Below are 21,242 nucleotides of genomic sequence, written 5' to 3'. Positions count from 1 at the left end.
TAAAAAGCAGAGACATCTCTGAGGTTTGACAGAAAACAACAAAAAATTTTGTAAAGCAATTATCCTTCAATAAAAAATAAATTTTAAAAAATATCCTGAGAAAAATTAATTAGTCTTATATTAAAATATCTTTACTAAATTAAAAAAAAAGCAAAGACATCACTTTGCCAACAAAGGTACATATAGTCAAAGCTATAGTTTTTCCAGTAGTCATGCATGAATATAAGAGTTAGTCCATAAAAACTGCCGAGCACTGAAGATTGATGCTTTCAAGTTGTGGTGCTAGAGAAGACTCTTGAGAGTCCCTTGGACTACAAGGAGATTAAACCAGTCAATCCTGAAGGAAATCAACCCTGAATATTCATTGGAAGGAATGAGGCTGAAGCTGAAGCTCCAATACTTTGACCACCTGATGTGAAAAGCCAACTCACTGGAAAAGACCCTGATGCTGCAAAAGACTGGAGACAAAAGGAGAAGAAGGCGGCAGAGGATGAGATGGTTAGATAGCATCAATGACTCAATCAACAAACTCTGGGAGATAGCGGAGGACAGAGGAGCCTGCATGCTACATTCCAAGCGGTATCAAAGTGTCAGACACGACTTAGCGACTTGATCAACAACAACAAATAGGACCTGAGCTCCTGTTACTCCTCTAAACTTTTTAAATATTTATTTTCCCTTCATTCATCCCCTCTAACCATGCGGCTCCTCTGCCAAGAATATGCCTATCTCTGGGCCTTTGCATTTGTTCTCTCTACCTGGAATGCCTTCCCCTGGTTATTCACATGTCTATGTATAGCTATTTATTACCTTTGAGATCGATGCTAAAATATCTGAGTTCCCAGATCTGCCAATTTAATTAGCCAAGGCAGTGAGGGAAAGGCTACCCACTCCAGTATTCTGGCCTGGAGAATTCCATGGACTGTATAGTCCATGGGGTCATAAAGAGTCAGACATGACTGAGCAACTTTCACTTCACAGTGACTCTCTATCACACAAACTATATTACTTTCTCAAAATACTTAGAATTATGGGGGTTTTATATATAATTACCTTATATATTTATTAGTTTACTTATTTATTACTTCTATTAAGATATATAAAAATCTTACTGAGTTAACTCATGGCTTTAATGTTCATGTCCTTAAGTTGGGTGACATCAGCAAGACAGTAAAATAGAAATCCCAAGATTCTCCAACCCCACCCCCCCTCCCCAGAAAGAGATATTAATTCAACAATGCACAGACCAGTTCCCTTAGCAAGAAATCCAGAAATCAGTTAAGAAGTTCCTAAACTTCAAACGAGCATGAAATCACCTGCATCAAAGCTGGTAGAAAAAATCCTGGCAACTCCCCCCCCCACCACCCCGTTCAGTGTGGTGCAACTGGGAGAAAACTCAGCTTCTGGCTTCTCTTTAAAGAGGAAAGAAATTGGAACACACATGTAATGTCCTGGGTTTTGGGGGTACCAGCCATGGGGCAGGTTTCGGTCTTGCCTATCTTAGAGCACTTACAGGACCCCATACACTCTAGATGCCTAGCAGACACTATGAACCAAACTGCTAGGGAGACTGAAGCTTGTTTCTGCACCAAAGGACCCACGGTACAGCAGACAGTGTTGCAGCTTAACGATCTCTCCGTGAGGGCGCTGACAAGAGTGGAGCATGTGTCTAATCCTCTGGCTTTTGGGGAGGCTACTCAACGGACTGGTTTCTATCTCATCTGACTCAAAGCACAAATCAGATGCAGCATATTCTAGAAACATTAGGATTACTGAGAATAAAAGACCTAGGAAGCCTGCAGTAGCTCTAGAAAACCTAACCTTACTGTACATATACTCCAGAGGTAGCAAGAGATTACCAACAGGCAAATCCATCTAACTGGGAGTTTATATGCACAAGTCTGGGCTTTCCTGGTGGCTCATGTGGTAAAGAATGTCTGCAATGCAGGAGACCTGTGTTCAATCCCTGGGTCAGGAATACCCCCTGGAGAAGGGAATGCTACCCACTCCAGTATTCTTTTCTGGAGAATTCCATGGACAGAGGCGCCTAGAGGGCTACAGTCCACGGAATTATAAAAAGTCAGACATGACTGAGCAACTAACATACATACATATCCACAGAAAAGATTTGAGAGGCCCACCAAATCTCACTCTGGGCAGACTGATGAAATCTTTCCCTGTACATGATCAGCCTATAAAAACCTAGAGAGGCGGCTATTTTTTCAAACAGTGTGTGGTAGATCCCAACACCAAGTTATACCACACACAAGGAAACAGGGAAGCATGGCTCAATGAAGAGAACAACATAAACCTACAGAAACAAATACTGAGGAAACAAAGATATATGAATTACCTCAAGGAATACAAAACAGCAATCATAAAGATGATCAGTGAGCTCAAGAAAACAATGCATGAACAAAATGAGAAGAGAAAAAGGTAAGTATAAAAAAGAACCAATCAGGAATTTTGGGTCTGAAGGACACAATAACTGAATGGAAAATTTTCTAGAAGCATTCAACAGCAGACCCGACCAAGCAGAAAAAAAAAAATAAAAGGATCAGGGAACGTAAAGACAAGATATTTACAAGTATCCAGTCAGAGGAACAAAAAGAAAAAGAACGAAAAACAGTGAGAATAGAGAGAGGATTCCTCGGTGGCCCAGTGGTTATTACTCAGTGCTTTCACTTCCAGGTCCTGGGTTCAATCCCTGGTCAGGAAACTAAGATCTCGTAAGCTGAGCAGCATGGTCAAAGAAAGAAAAAGAGCAAAGAGAACCTAAGGGATTTAGAGATCACCACCAATTAGATCAATATACATCCAAAGACCCAGAAGTAAAAGAAAAAATGAAGCAGGGTTTATTTGAGCAAATAATGATCCAAAATATCCCAATTCTGGAGAAGAAAATAAAAAATTCAAGAAGCCCAAAAGATCCCAAACAGGATGAATCCAAAGAAGTCCCCACAAGACACAAATAATCAAATTGTTGAAAGTCAGAGAGAATTTTGAAAACAGTAAGAAAACAGCAAGAGAAAAGTAACTCATTACATATAAGGGAGCCCACATAAGGCTCTAAGCAGATTTCTCAGCAGAAAACCTATAGGAAAGAAATACTTATTCAAAGTGCTAAAAAAAATGTCACCCAGGTATTCTACATCAGATAAAACTGTCCTTCAAAAATGAAAAATAAATAAAACCTCGCCAGATAAACAAAAGTTGATGGAGTTCATTATCACCTAGCCTGCTTTATAACAGCAAGGGAATCCCCCAAGTTGAAGTGAAAGGATGCTAGAGATCAACAAGACAGCACATAAAAAGTATAGACTTCATTATTAAAGGTAAACAGATAAGCAAATATAGAATATTGTTGAACTGTTAAGGTGGTGTATAAATTATTTTAATTCTGATATAGAAGTCAAAATACAAGAGTATAAAAAAAAAACTATAACTGCAAAAATGTTAATGCACAAAAAGAGAACCCATCCTTATTCATAATAGCATCAAAATGGATACATGTTTAGAAATAAACTTAACCAAGCAGATGAATGACTTGTATAATGAAAATTACAAAATTTGCTAAAAGAAATTAAAGAAAACAGAAATAAATGGAAATACATCCCTGTGTTCATATATTGGAAGACTTAATATCATTGAAATGTCCATACTATGCAAAATTATCTGCAGAGTCAATGCAATCCTATTGAACTTGGAATGTTACATTTTGCAGAAATTAAAAAAAAAATTCTAAAATTCACATAGAACTAAAAATGACCTCACATATCCAAAGCAATTTTAAAAAGACACAAAGCTGGAGGCCCCACATTTCCTAACTTCAAAATACATTGCAAAGCTACTTAATCAAAACAGTATAGTATTGGCATACAGACAGACATATAGACAACAGAACAGAAGAGAGAGCCGAGAAATAAATCCCCACATACATAGTCAAGGGCTTCCCTAGTAGCTCAGTCGGTAAAGAATCTGCCTGCAATGCAGGAGACCTGGGTTCGATCCCTGGGTTGAGAAGATCCCCTGAAGGAGGGTATGGCAAGCCACTCCAAAATTCTTTCCTTGAGAAACCCCATGGATAGAGGTGTCTGGTGGGCTACAGTCCATGGGGTCACAAAGAATTGGATCTGGCTGAGCGACTAAGCACAGAACAAGTACATGGTCAAATGATCTTCCACAAGAGTATCAAGACTACAAACAGGGAAAATATAGTCTCCTCAACAAACGGTGCTGGGAAAATTGGATGTTCACATGCAAAAGAAAAAAGGTGAACCTTTATCTTACATCACACACAAAAATCAACTTGAAATAGATTAAAGACTTAAACATAAGACCTGATACTATAAAACTGTTAGCATAAAACACAGGAAACAAACTTCATAAAATTGGTCTTGGCAATGATTTCTTGGACATGTTTTCAAAAGCACTAGCAACAAAACAAAAATACACAAGTGGGACTTCATCAAACTAAAAATGTTCTGCACAGCAAAGGAAAAAATCAACAGAGTGAAAAGGCAACCCACATAATGGGAGAAAATATCTGCCAACTGTTTATCTGATAAGGGGTAAATATCCAAGATATATAAGGATCTCTTTTAAATATTTTAAATAAGTAAAAAACTTGAACAGACATTTACCCAAAAAATATATGCAAATGGCCAAGAGATAACATGAAAAATGCTCACCATCACTACTCATCAAGGAAATTCAAATCAAAACCACAATGAGATATAAGCTCACACCTGTTAGGACGGCCGGTATAAAACAAACAAAAATAGAACATAAAAAGTGTTACCAAAGATGTGGAGAAATTGCAATACTTGGGCACTTTTGGTGAAAATCCAAAACAGTGCAGGTATAGCTACTATAGGAAATAGCATGGATAGTCCTCAAAAAGTAAAGATTGAACTAGCTTATGATCCAGTTATTCCATCTCTGAATATTCAACTGAAGGAATACGAAACAGTTTCTCAAAGATGACGATAGCCATCGTAGCATTGTTCACAAGAGTCAAGAGGTGAAGACAATCTAAATGTCAATCAATGGAAGAGTGGATAATGGGGAAAAGTGGCATACACATACAATGAAATATTATTCAGCCTTCAAAAAGAAAGGCATTCTTTTACATGCAACAACTTGGATGAACCTTGAGGACAGTACACTAGCTGAAATAAACTAGTCACAGAAGGACATATACTTCATGATTCCATTTACAAGTGGTATCTGAACTAGTCAAACTCAACAGAAGCAGAAAGTAGGATGGTGATGTCAGGGTTTGGGGGAGGGGACAAGTGCAGGTGCTTTTCAGTAGATACAGAGCCTCAGTCATATATGACACAAGAGTTCAGAGGTCTGTTGAACAACACTGTACTTACAGTGAACAACACTGTCCTTCATACCTAAGAACTTATTACCTGTGCAGACCTCAGGCTATGTGCTTTTTGCCACAATAAAAAAATAATAATAAAAGATAAAGTCTCTGAAATAGGAGAATAATCTTAATAGAGTATGATATTTCCATAAAATGGTATACTATAAAGCCATTTAAAAGGATTTCATAAACCTACAGTGAAAGATAGATTCATGATATAGTACAAAGTGAGACCATAAGGATACAAAAAATTACATATTATAAAATATTATTTAAAATCATAGTCTCATTCATTCATTCACTCAGTGTAAGAGGCAGTAAGCAATGGATAGGTGCAAAATAATGAGTCATATCTGTATGTAAATACAAACTACATACAGAGGGCAAAAGCAAAATATCTGGATTATTTCAGCAAAATAAAAAGTGTTAGTCTATCATCTCTGATCCTAGAAAGATACTGATATTTATAAGAGAAAAAGAAAAAGGAGAAATTGGGAGGTGGGGGAAGTTTAGGGAGTTTGAATTCATGGATCCAATATCATTCTGTTACTAACTGGTAGCAGGCTCTTAGAAAAATTGTTGAACTGTTTTTTTGTTGTTTAGCTCTAAAATGACAGAGTTTGACTAGGCAATGTAGATTCCAAGTTCCAAATTCAACGAGTTTATTCCTTACAATGTTGTATGCAATTAATTCAAAATACATTATGAAAAAATTTTGCTGATGTTTTTCAGAAATTCCCTGACTTTCAGATATAAAAGTTACCACTTTTGCTTGTTCTCTGTATTTTGAGACTCAAAGACACACACTGCAATTTGGTTAATAATGAGATTAATGTACTTTTTTTTTTTCTTTTTGCTCAAGGAAGAAGGCTATCTGAAGCAATTTAATCCTGCATAAGGGAAGAATCACAGGGCATAAAACACACAGACAAACATACAAACATACACACAAGTTCTCTATGGATCAAGAAACAGTAAGACTGTGAGGTACTAACAAAAGGAGAATAAAGCAGGAAGTCTTATCAAAAAAAAATGGGCTTTGCATTATTTCTGCATAATGCATACAGACAGCACCGTATGGCTGTCCGCAAAAAAAATGCCCCAGGAATGATACCAATATTATAAAAAACACTATTCACAATTTTAATTAAACCAATTTATTTAAAATGAGCCTCAAGAAATAGATTCTTCAGGCCTGCTTAAATTAGGAGCCAAATGTCATCATCTGATAAACATCTTCCAGAAATGAAAACTGGTGTGAAGCTTTGGAACTTATTAACCAGAGGGGGGAAAAAAAAGAACATTGATATTAATCAAGGAAAAAGTAATTATACAATTTTTTATGGTAGCATGTAAGCTGTAACATGACCAGAAATATCACTACTGTGGGAAGTTTTAAATAAAAAAATAATTTTAAAGGCAATAAATATACATCTTATATCTTAAAATAGATATTAGGATGTATCTTGATAAAATAAAAACAAAATAAAGGGCTTCTGCCACACAGAGCCCATGCAAGTCATCTAGCAATTACTATGCTCATTGAAATGATCTTCTTCTCAATGGATCTTACACACATTAGGTTGAATATCTAGCATCAGCTTCAGAACCCTTAGTCATCTGTCCTCTCCTACCTTCCCCAAAAGTACACACACTACCAGGATCATCACCCTTTAGCATGTCTTCCTGAAAGACTCTCTCCTCTCCTACTAGCCCAAACCTCGTTTGTTCCCCCTTGCTTAAAGTCTTCACAAAACCAACTTTCATTAAAATTTATCCAACTAATCTTTCTCATTTTATTTGATTAAATCCCCCTAACAAATCACTGTATTATTTGCTTAGCACTATTATGACATAATTATGTTTGTTTCTTTCTAAATTTTCTATTTGTTGATTTCCATTGCACATAAAACCTAGGCCATTTATGAAGACTAGAAAGTTTTGGCCAGCTTCCCTCAACTCACAAACAATGGACCACCCACATCAGCACTTACATAGGTCCTAGGACACACCAAGGATGCTCTTCACCTTTGCATTTGCTGCCAACTCCTCCTGGAACACTTCCTCCCAAGATCTCTACATGACTGACTCCCTCATTCAAACCTCAGCTTATTGGCATCATCTCAGAGAAAACTCCATCTGAACACAGCCCTTCTAGAGGAGCCCTTCCACTATCTCACTGGGTCATTCTTTGGTCTTTAGAACATTTGCACTTCCTGAAATTATCTTGTTCAGCTGCTTCTTTATTTTCAGTCACTTCCCACTAGCGCAGCAGCTTCAAGAGAGCACTCTGTCAGTACAGCTCTATGTTGATGATCCCTCCTGCTTAAAACCACACCTTTTAAAAAACACTGCATGCAGAATGAAAGTGCATTTTAACTACTTCCTTTAGATGGGGAGATCTTTACATCATCTTACTTCAGGTCTCTCTAAGAGCTGATATGCTGTCTGAACATGACAGATGAATGCAAAAATATTTCCGAGTGAGGATTCAGTGGCATCACCAACTCGATGGACATGAGTTTGAGCAAGCTCTCGGGAGTTGGTGATGGACAGGGAAGCCTGGCGTGCTGCAGTCCATGGGGTCGCAAAGAGTTGGACACGACTGAGCGACTGAACTGACCTGAGGATTCAGAAAGAGAGAACTCAGGATGTTCAGTGTGTGTCCAAATGTCCAAAAACTTCCAATTCACAAAACTATGCTACAAATCAATTCTTTTTCACCTGTATGAGTGATAAGTTGGCTAATCAAAATGTAATTTTGTCTTATAAAATTTTATGTCATAAAAACTGGGGATAAATGTCTCCATTTTTGATAGGCTCTTGATTTGTGCATCCACTGGGACGAATGGAGAAGAGCAGCAGCCTGCCTCACCTTCTGAGAAGCAAGAGCGAAACAGACGTTCAGAGAAATCCTCACCAACCCCTCCCTCGCCCAACAGGACCTTTGGAACTGCACCCAGAAACCTTTAAATTTCCTTACGGACTGATATGTAATTAACACTGTAAACTCTGTTCTACCAGAAAACAGCAGTATCACCCGAGCAGGCTCTAAAGCCAAAGCCAAGGAGATTTCTGCCATAGTCACCAGCTGCTGCTTTGCTCAAGAAACACCTGGATGCTGCTATGTGAAAATATGCTGCCCAACAAAGAACATAATTTGTATTAATCTCCAGGGCTATTTTAAAGAAAATAAGACCTTCCCTTTATTCCCCAGGAAAATAAAACACAAGAACTCTACCATCTAATAACAATGCTTCTCCTTTCTAAGCCATTTGGCCTGGCCTTGCCTGGAAATCTGCTAGTGAATCCTGACTCCACTGTCACCTTGTTGGAAACACACTCAGCACCGCAGACACACGTGACTCTGGGTTAACACAAAACCTCCCTAAAGACGCCCCTTCAAACAAGGAGGAGAAGTGAGGTACCTCTGCTCCCAGAGCTACACCAACATATCTAAACGGACACAGGCCAGTGTCTCCTCACCCACGAATCTCAGACTCTGCTTCCCTGGGCCGCATGCACATGATGTCCAAGGAGAGAGGAGCTCTTTTGACTGTATCCGTCACTTATATCAAATGTTTTTAAATCACCCTCTCTCTACATATATGAATGACAGTGACAGGAAAGGAGAACTTTTCATGTGCCCAAAAGGAACATGCTCTGTTTTAGCTTATGAGTTCTGATGACCCACCCCCCATATTCCTCGAAGTGAGTTTTAGCAAAATAACAATAGATGCATAACTGGAGAAAAGAGATTTCACAATAGCCAAGAAACTATGTGGGGACCCTAAAAAGGGAACATTTAAGAATTAAAAATATTTTTTACTGAAATGTGCATCACTGCACCCAACCTGGTCGTGTGACAGAGTCTACTGCGGTCCTTCACCTGGTCCAAAGTGCTCACATTCGTCACTTAACTTATTTCCCTGAGTTCCCTTCATGGTCACACCACCGGAGAACATAACTTACTTCTACAAGTCTCTGGCAAATTGTGATTTCTTAGGTACCCCTAAAAAGCAGCACATATTTTCAAACTTGCTTGCTGCTGTTGCTGCTGAGGCTCTAAGTCATGTCCAACTCTCTGTGACCCCATGGACTGTAGCCTGCGAGGCTCCTCTCTCTGTGGGATTTTCCAGGCAATAATACTAGAGCAGGTTGCCATTTCCTTTTCCAGGGGATCTTCCCAACCCAGGGGTCAAGCCCACATCTCCTGCATCTCCTGCATTGGAGGTAGATTCTTTACCTCTGAGCCACCTGGGAAGCCATTTTTAAACTTAACACTCTGCAAATATTGGCACTTTCACATAACACTTTATAGACTGAGGACTAATCGGAGCTCTCTCGCATATAACAACAATAAGTTCTAAATAAACTGGAGTTTTCTGAGAAAAATTAAAATCAGAACAGAATGAAAGCACATACAGTATATTTTTGAACACATATGCAAGATAACTAATCATGGGGGGAAATAAAGCAGTTATGCATAGAGAAAGTAAGCTTCGTCAATCAAACAGCTATTATAAGGGTGTACATAAGGACAGAGAGAGAAGCTAATTAGTAAAATGTAAGAAGTCATAAAAAGAAGAGTAGGTACTAAAGACTGAGAAACAAACATTCTTTGTAAAAATGCATACATTTGGTTACAGATCTAAAAGGAAAGGCTTTAATAGTTTAAAAATGTAGATATAATAAATATGTATCTAAAAGGACTAAATCTGTTTGAAGGTATCTGTTCTGCAGTTTTAATTTTACACTAAAAAGGGAAATATCAAAGTGTGGAAGTACTACCATGATCTTTAGGATTGTGAAATGACTGATGTTCAATTAAATTTTTAAAATCTTGCGTGCCTGGGTGAAGGGGCACACAAATGAGAATTGAGCTCATCTTTGTCAAGTGAAAACTAATGGACTTGTGAGAAAATAACCTAGGCTACCCTTTTCAAATGGGCTTCCCAGGTGGCTCAATGGTAAAGAATCAGTCTGCCAATGCAGGAGACACAGGTTTGATCCCTGGGTTGTGAAGATCTCCTGGAGGAGGAAATGGCAACCCACTTCAGCATTCTTGCCTGGGAAACCCCACAGACAGAGGAGCCTGTCCATACGGTCACAGAGTCAGACACGACTGAGCAAATGAGCAGGCATGCATGCACCCTTTACAAACAGTGTCTTCAGTAACCTAGGAGAAGCCTCGAGTCACTGCGATTCTTTGCCTGAAGGCATCATTCAACAATGCCAACATACAAACACTAGGCATTACCAGAGAGGTAACAGAAGTAAAACAGAAAGGAAAAAAAAGGACAGAGAAAGAATCAAAACCGACAGCCACTCTTGTGCTACATTATGATTCCTCCTCCTCTGGAATACTGCCCACAGATTTAATTGACACTTATCAAAATGTTAACTTATCCTTCAAAAAAGGATAAGTAAAATAATCTAGGAGACGCTGTAAGCTAAGGAAGAGATTAAAAAACATGACTACCAGAAAGGCAAAGACCCAAGACACATCATCAAGAATTATAAAAGCATACAAGCTGAGTGAGAATGAATTTAGATGCGGTAGGGGATGAAGATAAAAAAGACAGTGTCCCTCTCTTTAGAAGGGAATTACATTTCTTTGTTTGCAAAATTCACGAGGCAAATGGCTTAAAACTTAAAGGATATAATTCTATAAAAGAGCAAATGAAAGGAAAAACTTTAGAAAGTAAGACACATCTCAAGAGAAGGTACAGGGTGAAATACAGCTAAATTCAAAGAGTTTAAATAAATGAAGCTTATGGATATTAGATCCATGACAGATGTTTTATAATGTCAGGATGCACAGGGTAGACATATCCCCTTTAAAGCTGGCTTTATAAAGGGAACCATGGTACTGTTTCTAACTGTTCCTTAGTACCATTGTTAAGAGTAAGAAATACTAAGCTAGGTAAATTACTCTTCTTGAATCAGCCAAGATATTCAAACGTTCATAAAAATAAAAGGCAGGGAAACAGCTGAAAAAGATAGAAAACATCATCTCATTCCCTTACTGAAAAGGATATCAGCTACTCTATGTGAATACTTAAAATTAACAAAATAGGAATGAATGGGGCCATGCCTCTGAGTTTAGACCAGAGGCTCCCAGTTTAATGGCTAAAAAGAACCATCATTCACTTCCTGAGATGAAAACATTTCAGGATGTAGCAGTTCTACTACTCCAAGATTTAGAAGAGATGAGTAGTTCTCTTTTGCAATGCCACAGGCTCTATTCTATACTCTTCCCCTGCAGTCAATACTTCGGTTTCCTCTACACATTACTCATGAAAAGAATGAACCATTTGGACCAAAGGACCAAAAGAGAACTTAAATCCCCCACCACAAGGGACATGGTGGGGGCGGGGGGTGGGTGGTAGCGCTCTGTGTCAGGTCTTCTATGTCAAAACCCTTCAGACAATATCTAACATGAAGACTTGGAATATTTCTGAACTGCCCCCTACACAACGGTGAGCAAAAAAATGGAGATGGCAAAATGGCATGCCTATGTGATCCCATGTGTGTACAATTCTGCATGGACATATGCATATGTGTGCATACACACACACACACACTCACACACACACACCAGTCTATTCCATTTGTGTATAATGCCTAAAGAGAGATCTTGGCTAACTCTGGGGGGAAGGATTTCAGATTGTTACTTTCTTCTTGATACCTTCTGGAATCATCTGGATTTTGTACAGGATATTATAAATACTTTGTAAATGTTATAAATCAAGAAAGGGATGCAAGTGCTATAATCCTACAGATAGAATGTTAACTTAAGTGTGTTCTTGCAACTATTTCCCTCTGCTTTTCCACTTTCCACTTCTGTCTACCTCTTCCTTCCAGGTAAGAATTCACCAGCTCTAAATCGCCTTCCCTGACTTACCTCACCTGCTCAGGCTTCAGCATGACTTGCGCCCAACCACATGTTTCTGCATTATATTTCAGCTGCTCACTGTGGCCTTATAATTGCACTCTAGCTTTCCACGAGCATATAGCTTGCCTTGACACTTACAGACCTGCTGCATCTTCTGCTGCTGATCTAAGTACAGCGTGGAGTGTATAGATGCACCAGCAACTTCAAATGAAGACAGTGTATCCTTGGTGCACAAGTCAGAAATCTGATCTAGTTTGTAGGATTGGGTAAAACCAGGGCTCAGGGTAAGAAGACACAAGAAAATCACGTCGCTTTCGAAGAGGCATTTGGAACAATGGAAACGAACGACAGAGTCACCAGGATGACTGCTCTGCAATTCTAATGCAGTTGTTCCACTGTCAGCACCTCAAGCCAAAAAAGGCTGAGTGACCTGGGGTTGGACATTCTGTGCCTCAGTTTCCCTATCTACACAAGGGGATGATGAAGAATAACCTTTCTGCTTCCCGACCAAACAAAATCAAAGTACTTTTTAAAAAGATGTGTTCTTGAACTAGGGCTTCCGGGGTAGCTCAGATGGCAAAGAACCCACCTGCAAGGCAGGAGACCCCGGTTGGATTCCTGGGTCAGGAAGATCTGGAGAAGGGATAGGCTACCCACTCCAGTATTTTTGGGCTTCCCTGGTAGCTCAGACAGTAAAGAATCTGCCTGCAGTGTGGGAGACCTGGGTTCGATCCCTGGGTTGGGGAGATCCCCTGGAGGAGGGCATGGCAACCCACTCTAGTATTCTTGCCTGGAGAATCCCATGGCCAGAGAAGCCCAGTGGGCCACAGTCCAAGGAGCTGCAAAGAGTGAGACGTGACTGAGTGACTAAGCACAGCACAGTCCAGCACCCTTGAACTAAATACTTATTGGGTATTTACTATCACTAGACATTATGCTACACACATTCTAAGGAAAAGGCCCTGGAGATGGAGGCACAAGGAAGACTCTAATCAAGGTGCTATTTTGTCTCTTCCTGAACTACAAGGCACTTAATCTGTCTGTGCCTCAGTTTCCTCATTGTACAAATGTGAATTAAAATATACATGTCATGGGCTGTGTGAATTAAGTAATGTAATATGCCTTAACATGCAAAATAGTATTCAAATATATGACAAAGCGAAAATGTAGATATACAACTCTAAGAATTTTACAGCCACTATCATAATTGATATTGACAGATATATACTAGTCAAGCTTCGCTCTAATACTATTTGAGCTTTACATTCAAGTCATGTTTTTAGTTTAGACCAAAGAAACTGTCAGCCAAAAACTATTTTTAAATGTATTGTATTTGCAAAAGAATTTCTCACATTCTCCAATAACCATTCCAGCTATCAATTCATGCCATTATTATTTTAAAATATTCCTTTTTAATGCTATCAGTTTGGGTCATATTTTATTGATATATAACATTCATATAGCACCTTACTAATCTTTTAACCAATATTAACTACTTAATTTTCATATATCCTTTGGCAATAAAATCATTTTCTGACAACTACTTTTATGCTTTATACAAAAACTCAAGTATAATTAAAAAACAGTGAATGAAAATATCTCAGTTGTTACTTGATTTACTTACACATGGAAAAAATGTTTTCCATTTTAATGCTTTCACTCTGAAAGTCAAGATAACATTAAAATATAGGGAGAGATGGGAGGCAAATACATCTCACTAAGAAAGTAGCAAATGAGAGAATTCTAGGAAATCCCAGGAAAACTGGAAACTGACAAGGTTTTCCTTAAGATTTCTATATCACCCTTGATACCTTATTCCTTCTTGTAACTGTGAAGACAGTGCTCCTGAGTAACCCTCACCCTTGAAGCCCAGTTTTTAAAATAACTCCTAGATATTCTGGTAAAATAACCCACACTACTAGAAGGAGAAGGGGATGACAGAGGATGAGATGGTTGGATGACATCATCAACTCAATAGACATGAGTTTCAGCAAACTGGAAATAGTGAAGGACAGCCTGGTGTGCTGTAGTCCAGGGGGTCACAAAGAGTTGGACATCACTGAGCAACTGAACAGCAAAAAGCAACTAGAAGTTTACACATTATGCTATCTGAAAGTGCCTTCTCCAGAGATTAACCCAGAAATATTAATGGGATGTTTATATATCTTTCAGGTAACTTTATGTTAAAATCATGTTCTAAAGTCGAAATTCATCCAAAAGAAAAGACAACCCTTTTAGAGGACAACATGATGTTGTATCCATAAATAAAATCATCAAAAATGGGCTTCCCAGGTGGCACAGTGGTAAAGTGGTAAAGATTTCTCCTGCCAATGCAAGAGACGAAAGAGAGGTGGGTTCAATTCCTGGGTGGGAAAGATTGTCTGGAGCAGGAAATGACAACCCACTCCAGTATTCTTGTCGGAGAATCCCATGGACAAAGCAGCCTGACGGGATACAGTCAGGGTCACAAGAGAGTCAGACACGACGTAAGTGACTTAGCGTGCACACACACACGGATCTTCTTCAGCAACCAAAGTCTGTCTGATGGACACTGCTACTGCTGCTGCTAAGTCACTTCAGTCGTGTCCGACTCTGTGTGACCCCAGAGACGGCAGCCCACCAGGCTCCCCCGTCCCTGGGATTCTCCAGGCAAGAACACTGGAGTGGGTTGCCATTTCCTTCCCCAATGCATGAAAGTGAGAAGTGAAAGTGAAGTCGCTCAGTTGTGTCTGACTCTTAGTGACCCCATGGACTGCAGCCTACCAGGCAAATCCCTCCTGGGATTTTCCAAGCAAGAGTACTGGAGTGGGGTGCCATTGCCTTCTCCGCTAATGGACACTCTCAGTGTACAAAACTAAGCTCCCCTGGCACTCTTCCTCATCTCAGGAAAATGAGAACTGCCTTCTCTTAGTTCCTCAGGACAAAAATATTCGGGTTATCTTTAACGCCTCACCTTTGCCCTGCCCATCTTGTCTGTGAGTAGGTCTCACTGGTGGCCTTGCAAACTATATCTAGAATCTGACCATATCCTACACCCTTTACACAACCACCTTACTTCAAGCCTCCCTTATCCCTGATCCATCACCAGGATTATCGCAGCAGCCTCAGAACTGCTTTCTCCGTTTCTGCCCATGGCCTCCTGCCGTCTATTCTCAGCTCAGCAGCCAGAGGGGTGCCGGTGAGACACACGGCAGAGTAGGACACTCATCTGTACCAAAAAAGTCAAACTCCCGAATATCGCTTACAAGGCCCCACAGGACTTGGCCCTCATCACCTGCCTGACATCCCTCTCTACCACGCCCTCCCAGCATCCCGGCGGCTCCTCTGCATGCCAGGGATGCTCTTATCTCTGGGATATGCCGAGCCCTCTGCTGAGTGTTATTCCCCAGATGGTCCCTGAGTTCATTCCCTCACTCCCTTCATTAAAAGTCACCTTATCTGTGAAGCTTCTTCAGTGACCTTATCTAACATCCATCACCAGGACCATCCAACATTGCCTACCCCACTTCACTCTTATTTTGTTCTTCTGAGACTTATCACTCCCTAACAAACTCTGTTCCCTTAGGAGAATGCAAGCTCACCCAGGGCAAGAATGTTCATGTTTTATTCTCTACTGTGTTTCAGTGCCTGGGACAATGCACATAGCAGGAATTTAATAAATACTTGTGAATGAATAAGTGATGGTAGATCCTTGAGTCAGGAAGATCTCCAGGAGAAGGGAAATACAACCTTCTCCAGTATTCTTGCCTGAAGAATTTCATGGACAGATAAGCCTGGTGGGCTACAGTCCACGGGGTCCCAAAGAGTAGGACACGACTGGGTAACTAACACTTTCACTTTTTTTCACATATCTAATATAACTATGCCTCTACTGGCTCACAACATTCAAACAGGAGTAAATCAGAAAGTGTTGTCCAAAAAGAATATTAAAATACAGGTTATATATTCTCTGTGTATATGGAGAGAAAGCTATGTTATAAAATATAAATCACTGCATACAAAAGGACTATAATTTGATATTCATTACACTTTACTAAATAAAACAAAAGAAAACTTTGCAGCAAACTTTAATGCGTATTACCTGTTTTTAGAGGCAGTAAATTCAAGGGCTAAAAGCATAGGCTCTGGAGTTTGTCCATTTAGCTTTGAATAACACTGCAGTCTAACTTTTAGAAAATTAGCTCCTTTTGACTCAGTTTCACGTAAGTTACATATAGATAATAAAGCACATTCCTCATAGAGTTGTTTAAGAGAATTAAAGGAGATAACACATATAACGAGTTAGAACATTGCCTTGCACATAGAAATTGCTCATTAAATTTTGGCTATTATTAATGTATTCACGACTCTTGAAATATGGCTGATTCATATCAATGTATGACAAAACCCACTGAAATGTTGTGAAGTAATTAGCCTCCAACTAATAAAAAAAATAAAAAATTAAAAAAAAAAAAGAAAGAAATTTAAAGATGTTTCCATATACTTTTCTGTACTGATATCAAACTAACAAATGTAAAGAAAGTTGAAAAGTCAAAGTTTTCAAAGTATTTCACCCCAGAAAAGATTTCTTTGTCTTGATATCTCTGCCGCCACCTCAATCTTGCCTTAGAGGGCCTGTGCCAAAAACAGCACTTGGATGGAACACACATGTTGGGAATCAAAAGAGAAGAGGAAGTTGCTCTCATGTGCCTTAGGGCTGCATCTCCCTATCTCCCTCCTGCCCCCAAGTCTAGGCTATCCTGTGACACAACCACAGTGTGGAATGAGGTTGCAACTGCCCACTCAGAGGTGTAATTAATATCCCCCCCCCCAAAAAAAAAGAGCACAGACATCACTTTGCTGACAAAGGTCCATATGGTCAGAGCTATGGTTTTTCCAGTAGTCATGTATGGATATGAGAGTTGAACCACAAAGAAGGCTTAGCCCTGAAGAAATGATGCTTTTGAACTGTGGTGTTGGAAAAGACCCTTGAGAGTCTCTTGGACAGCAAGGAGATCAAACCAGTCAATCCTAAGTGAAATCAACCCTGAATATTCATTGAAAGGATTGATGCTGAAGCTGAAGCGCCAATACTTTGGCCACTTGATGCAAAGAGCCAACTCATTGCAAAAGACCTTGATGCTGGGAAAGATTGAGGGCAGGAGCAGAAGTGGGTGACAGGGGATGAGATGGCTGGATGGCATCACTGACTCAATGGACATGCTGCTACTAAGTCACCTCAGTCCTGTTCGACTCCATGCGACCCCATAGACGGCAGCCCACCAGGCTTCCCCATCCCTGGAATTCTCCAGGCAAGAACAGTGGAGTGGGTTGCCATTTCCTTCTCCAATGCATGAAAGTGAAAAGTCAAAGCAAAGCCACTCAGTGGTGTCCAACTCTTAGCAACCCCATGAATTGCAGCACGCCAGGCTTCCCTGACCTTCACTATCTCCCGGAATTTGCTCAAACCCATGTCCATTGCAGAGAAGTCAATGGCAACCCACTCCAGTACTCTTGCCTGGAAAATCCCATGGATGGAGGAGCCTGGTAGGAGCCTGGTCAAGACATGACTTAGCGACTGAACAATAACAGTGAACAAGATTAGGTTAACTGTAGGTAACCTAAGGTTAACTGACGTTGGTCATACTGTCCTACTATCCACTTCCTCCTCCTTGCCCACTCTTCACAAAAAGAATCCAGAATTCCTCCTCTACAGCACTAGGCCTGAACTTCTAACATCACCTTTTTCACCCTCAGCACTGAAAGCCATGAAAGAGTGCAAACTCCTAGGAATAAAACCAGATCTGAAGACCTGAACTTTGATCCTAATGATACTGTCTGGAGGAAGTCAGCGGGGCTGTCTGTGTCTTAGTTTCCTAATCCTTAGTGCTGCAATATTACTGCTTAATATGACTACTCATGAGGCTTTAAGACAGGAGTAAAAGGGAAAATAAACATGGGGAAAACACGTGGAAATTTATGAGAATCACACAAATGAAATGTAATTCTAATATATGATTCCTGGCTCATTCGCTTTCCTCCCTATTTAGACACTGATCTTGACCCTTGGAGCCACGCCATTACAAAGATTTCTCTGATAAGAAGAAGCTATATTCAAAGGGAGAAAACTAAACCACAGGGTTAGAAAGGTGATGGATATGACAATAAATAACAGGTAACCTCTGCATTTAAAAGTACTGAATAAGCACCAAAATCCTTAAGATATTTTTGAGAAGCAAAAATACTCAATCAGCAGTGAATATCAATAAGGCTAAAATGGATTGCCTGTGGATAGCAGAAAGAAATAAAAAATTAGGTCACAGACTGAGCTCCATTTGTGTTTATTCCAAAAACAATGTAACATTTTCTTTTTCTGCGGAAGACAAAAAAATCTCTCTGGAAAAGGTAAGAATGCAACTACCTGAAACAGATGCTTCCACCCAATTAAAAGATAAGCAGGGAAGGAAAAATAACAACAGCAAACAAACCCAACACTTCTTGAGCACCTCAATGCCTTACATGGATTATCTCTTTACTCCTCACAGCAACCTGTTTGATAGCTTTTCTTCCTTCATTCTAGATAGATCTTTCAAGGCTTAGAGAGGAAAATTACTTGTTCAAGATAACACCTCTAGTAAAGTACTCAAATGGAGTTTAAAACATCTTATCCCATCCCAAAGTTGAGATTTTTACCACAACTCTGCCAAAATAACCAGGAGCTCTTCTAAAACTCAAGGGAAGTGGGGATTCTTCAAAGATTTTTAGTACCACTACAGATGATATGCACAAATCAAAAGTGAAGTGGAAATGGGCTTATGCAGGAATAGGAAATGGGATGGTTGAATCAATATTATCTGGCAGGTACATCGCCAATATTGAAAATGGTGCCATCATCTACAAACAGTAGGGAATTCAGTATCAAGTGGCTAAAGAACCTTTACAAAATTTAAGTCCAATAGGTGAGGTGCAGAAGTGCCGAATGTGGTGGGTGAGGATAACAGCATACTAGCTTTGACAGCTTTTATCAAAACCCGAATGAGAACTTGTGTGTGTATTCTATAAACAGGGCAATAAAAGACAAGTAACATTTGGAGATCCATGGCAAGAGGGAATATGAGAAGAAAGGTCATAAAGCAAGAAACTGGGTAAAAATCACTAATAATTTCTTCCCTCAATCAACGATCCCAGCTCACTCAAATGATGTAAAAAACCAAACATAACATGAGGAAGAAGCTGCTCAGTTGATGACTCACAGATGGTTTTCAGTCTCATTTGACTTAGAACTGGTAAGAAAAATAGGCTCCAGAGAAAAATGAATATATATATATATATATATATAGTTAAAATGTGTTCAACTATAGTTAAAATGTGTTCAGATCTCTCCTTGAAATAAAATTCTTGGGTTTTCTTCTTGACCAAGATTCTTGGTTGGACCAATGTATTCTTTTAAACAAAAGAAATCTACAACAAACATATAGCCATCTCCAAGGAGTCTAACTGAAATTTTTACATCATTTTGGGATTAACATTTTTTTGAAAAAAAGTTTTTCCATAAGGATACTACTCTGCCATTATAGAGTAAATTAAAACTAAATTACTTTTTATTCAAAAACTCCATTTTTCTGTGTTAGTAGTAAATTGCTTTTAGTTGGGGTTTAGAGAAGCAGTGATTAATTACTTCTGCCCAGACACCTAAAAAAGCCGTTACTGGAGTTATACTTTGGTTAGATTAAAGAAGTGAGCTACGGCTTGTTAACCATGAGGGGTACCCACCTTAAGCGGGTCAGACCACAACCCATCTTTTCTTTCCTACGGTGGCCAGTGACGCAGTTACTACACTTTTCCCGCCTCACATTTTCCCTTCATTTGTCAACGGTCCTCTCACCTTGTGGGCCTCCAGCAAGGTGACCCCACATTCACAGGTGGTCACTGGCAGTTCCAAGACAAGGCAAATGGAAAAAAGGGAGAGTGACAGAAGGACAGAAGTGACAAAAGGACAGAAGCAGAGAAACATGAGGGCAGAAGGGGCCAAGAAGGAGCAGCAAGCAGGAGAAATAAAGGAGAAGGAAGAGAAGAGACGACAAAGGCAGGAAAAGAGGGAGGCAGTACAATAACAAGAAAAGGAAACGGTGGCCAAAGACGTCTAGGCTAGGGAGAAAAGTGGAAGAGGACCCCACGGGCACATGGAAGGCCAAAGGCTGAGTTACTGCCTCTTCCTCTGACTTGTCTTCCCCACAGGGAAAACGGAGTACCAACTCCTGGGCGCCTTACCTGGATGAGTTCGTCGAGCTCGGTAGAATTGACACAGGCGTGTTGGGAAATAAACGTCTGCTTCTGGATCACGATGGTGGTCCGCTGGGAAATCTCGTGAGGCTGCTCCAAGGCTTTGAACACGGTGGCTCCGATGATGAGATAGAGGACGACCACCAGGAAAATCGTGGAGACCGTCTTCCATTTCATAACATTGATGGTCGTGTCACTCTCCACCCGGGAAGCAAGCACGGTGGGCTTGGTGGAGAAGGACAGCCTGGGTTTGGAGTTCTGAGCAGCAGACTTAGGATCCAGCAAATCAGGGGCCGCCACTGCCAACAACAGAGAAGGGAGGTTAGAGGGGTCAGCAAAAGTGGTCTGGACTCTGCCCGCTATCCTGGTAAGAGCTCCAGAGCCTAAACCAGAAGTGCGCCCATGAGGTCGCATCCAGGACCATATATGAGGTGCAAGGAGAAGGGGGTGGGTCTCAGCTCTCTGCTGCTATTGGGGTTTCCAAAAGGAGGAGGAAAAAAACAGGAGGCGGACCAAGAACCTTAAAAAAAATGAATAAAAGAATGCCTGCAGTCTTCCTAATTAATTTAAAAATTTATACATGTCCAACGTGCTAGTAAACACATTTGCAGAACTACTAAGAGTTGATGGTACTAAACCAGATATCTGAATGCTCATAAAGAAGGCTAATGTATTATTCCTGTTCTCAAGAACACTCTATATCAC

The 21,242-nt window shown here is 40.0% G+C and overlaps 1 protein-coding gene across 5 annotated transcripts in view; it reads right to left on the bottom strand.

Moving 5' to 3' along the window:
- The window catches only part of KCNK2 (potassium two pore domain channel subfamily K member 2), a 206,417-nt gene that overhangs the window by 97,849 nt on the left and 87,326 nt on the right, over positions 1-21,242 (bottom strand). For all 5 annotated transcript variants that reach the window (XM_043485940.1, XM_043485937.1, XM_043485938.1 and 2 more), the window contains exon 2: positions 20,526-20,836. In XM_043485940.1, coding sequence (XP_043341875.1) covers positions 20,526-20,836 — 311 coding nt within the window. The remainder of the gene's footprint in view (positions 1-20,525; positions 20,837-21,242) is intronic.

Source organism: Cervus canadensis, chromosome 13 (genome assembly GCF_019320065.1).
Source record: "Cervus canadensis isolate Bull #8, Minnesota chromosome 13, ASM1932006v1, whole genome shotgun sequence".
Classification (NCBI taxonomy): domain Eukaryota; kingdom Metazoa; phylum Chordata; class Mammalia; order Artiodactyla; family Cervidae; genus Cervus; species Cervus canadensis.
Note: the sequence above shows the minus strand (reverse complement) of the source record. Positions and strands in the feature narration are given on the sequence as shown.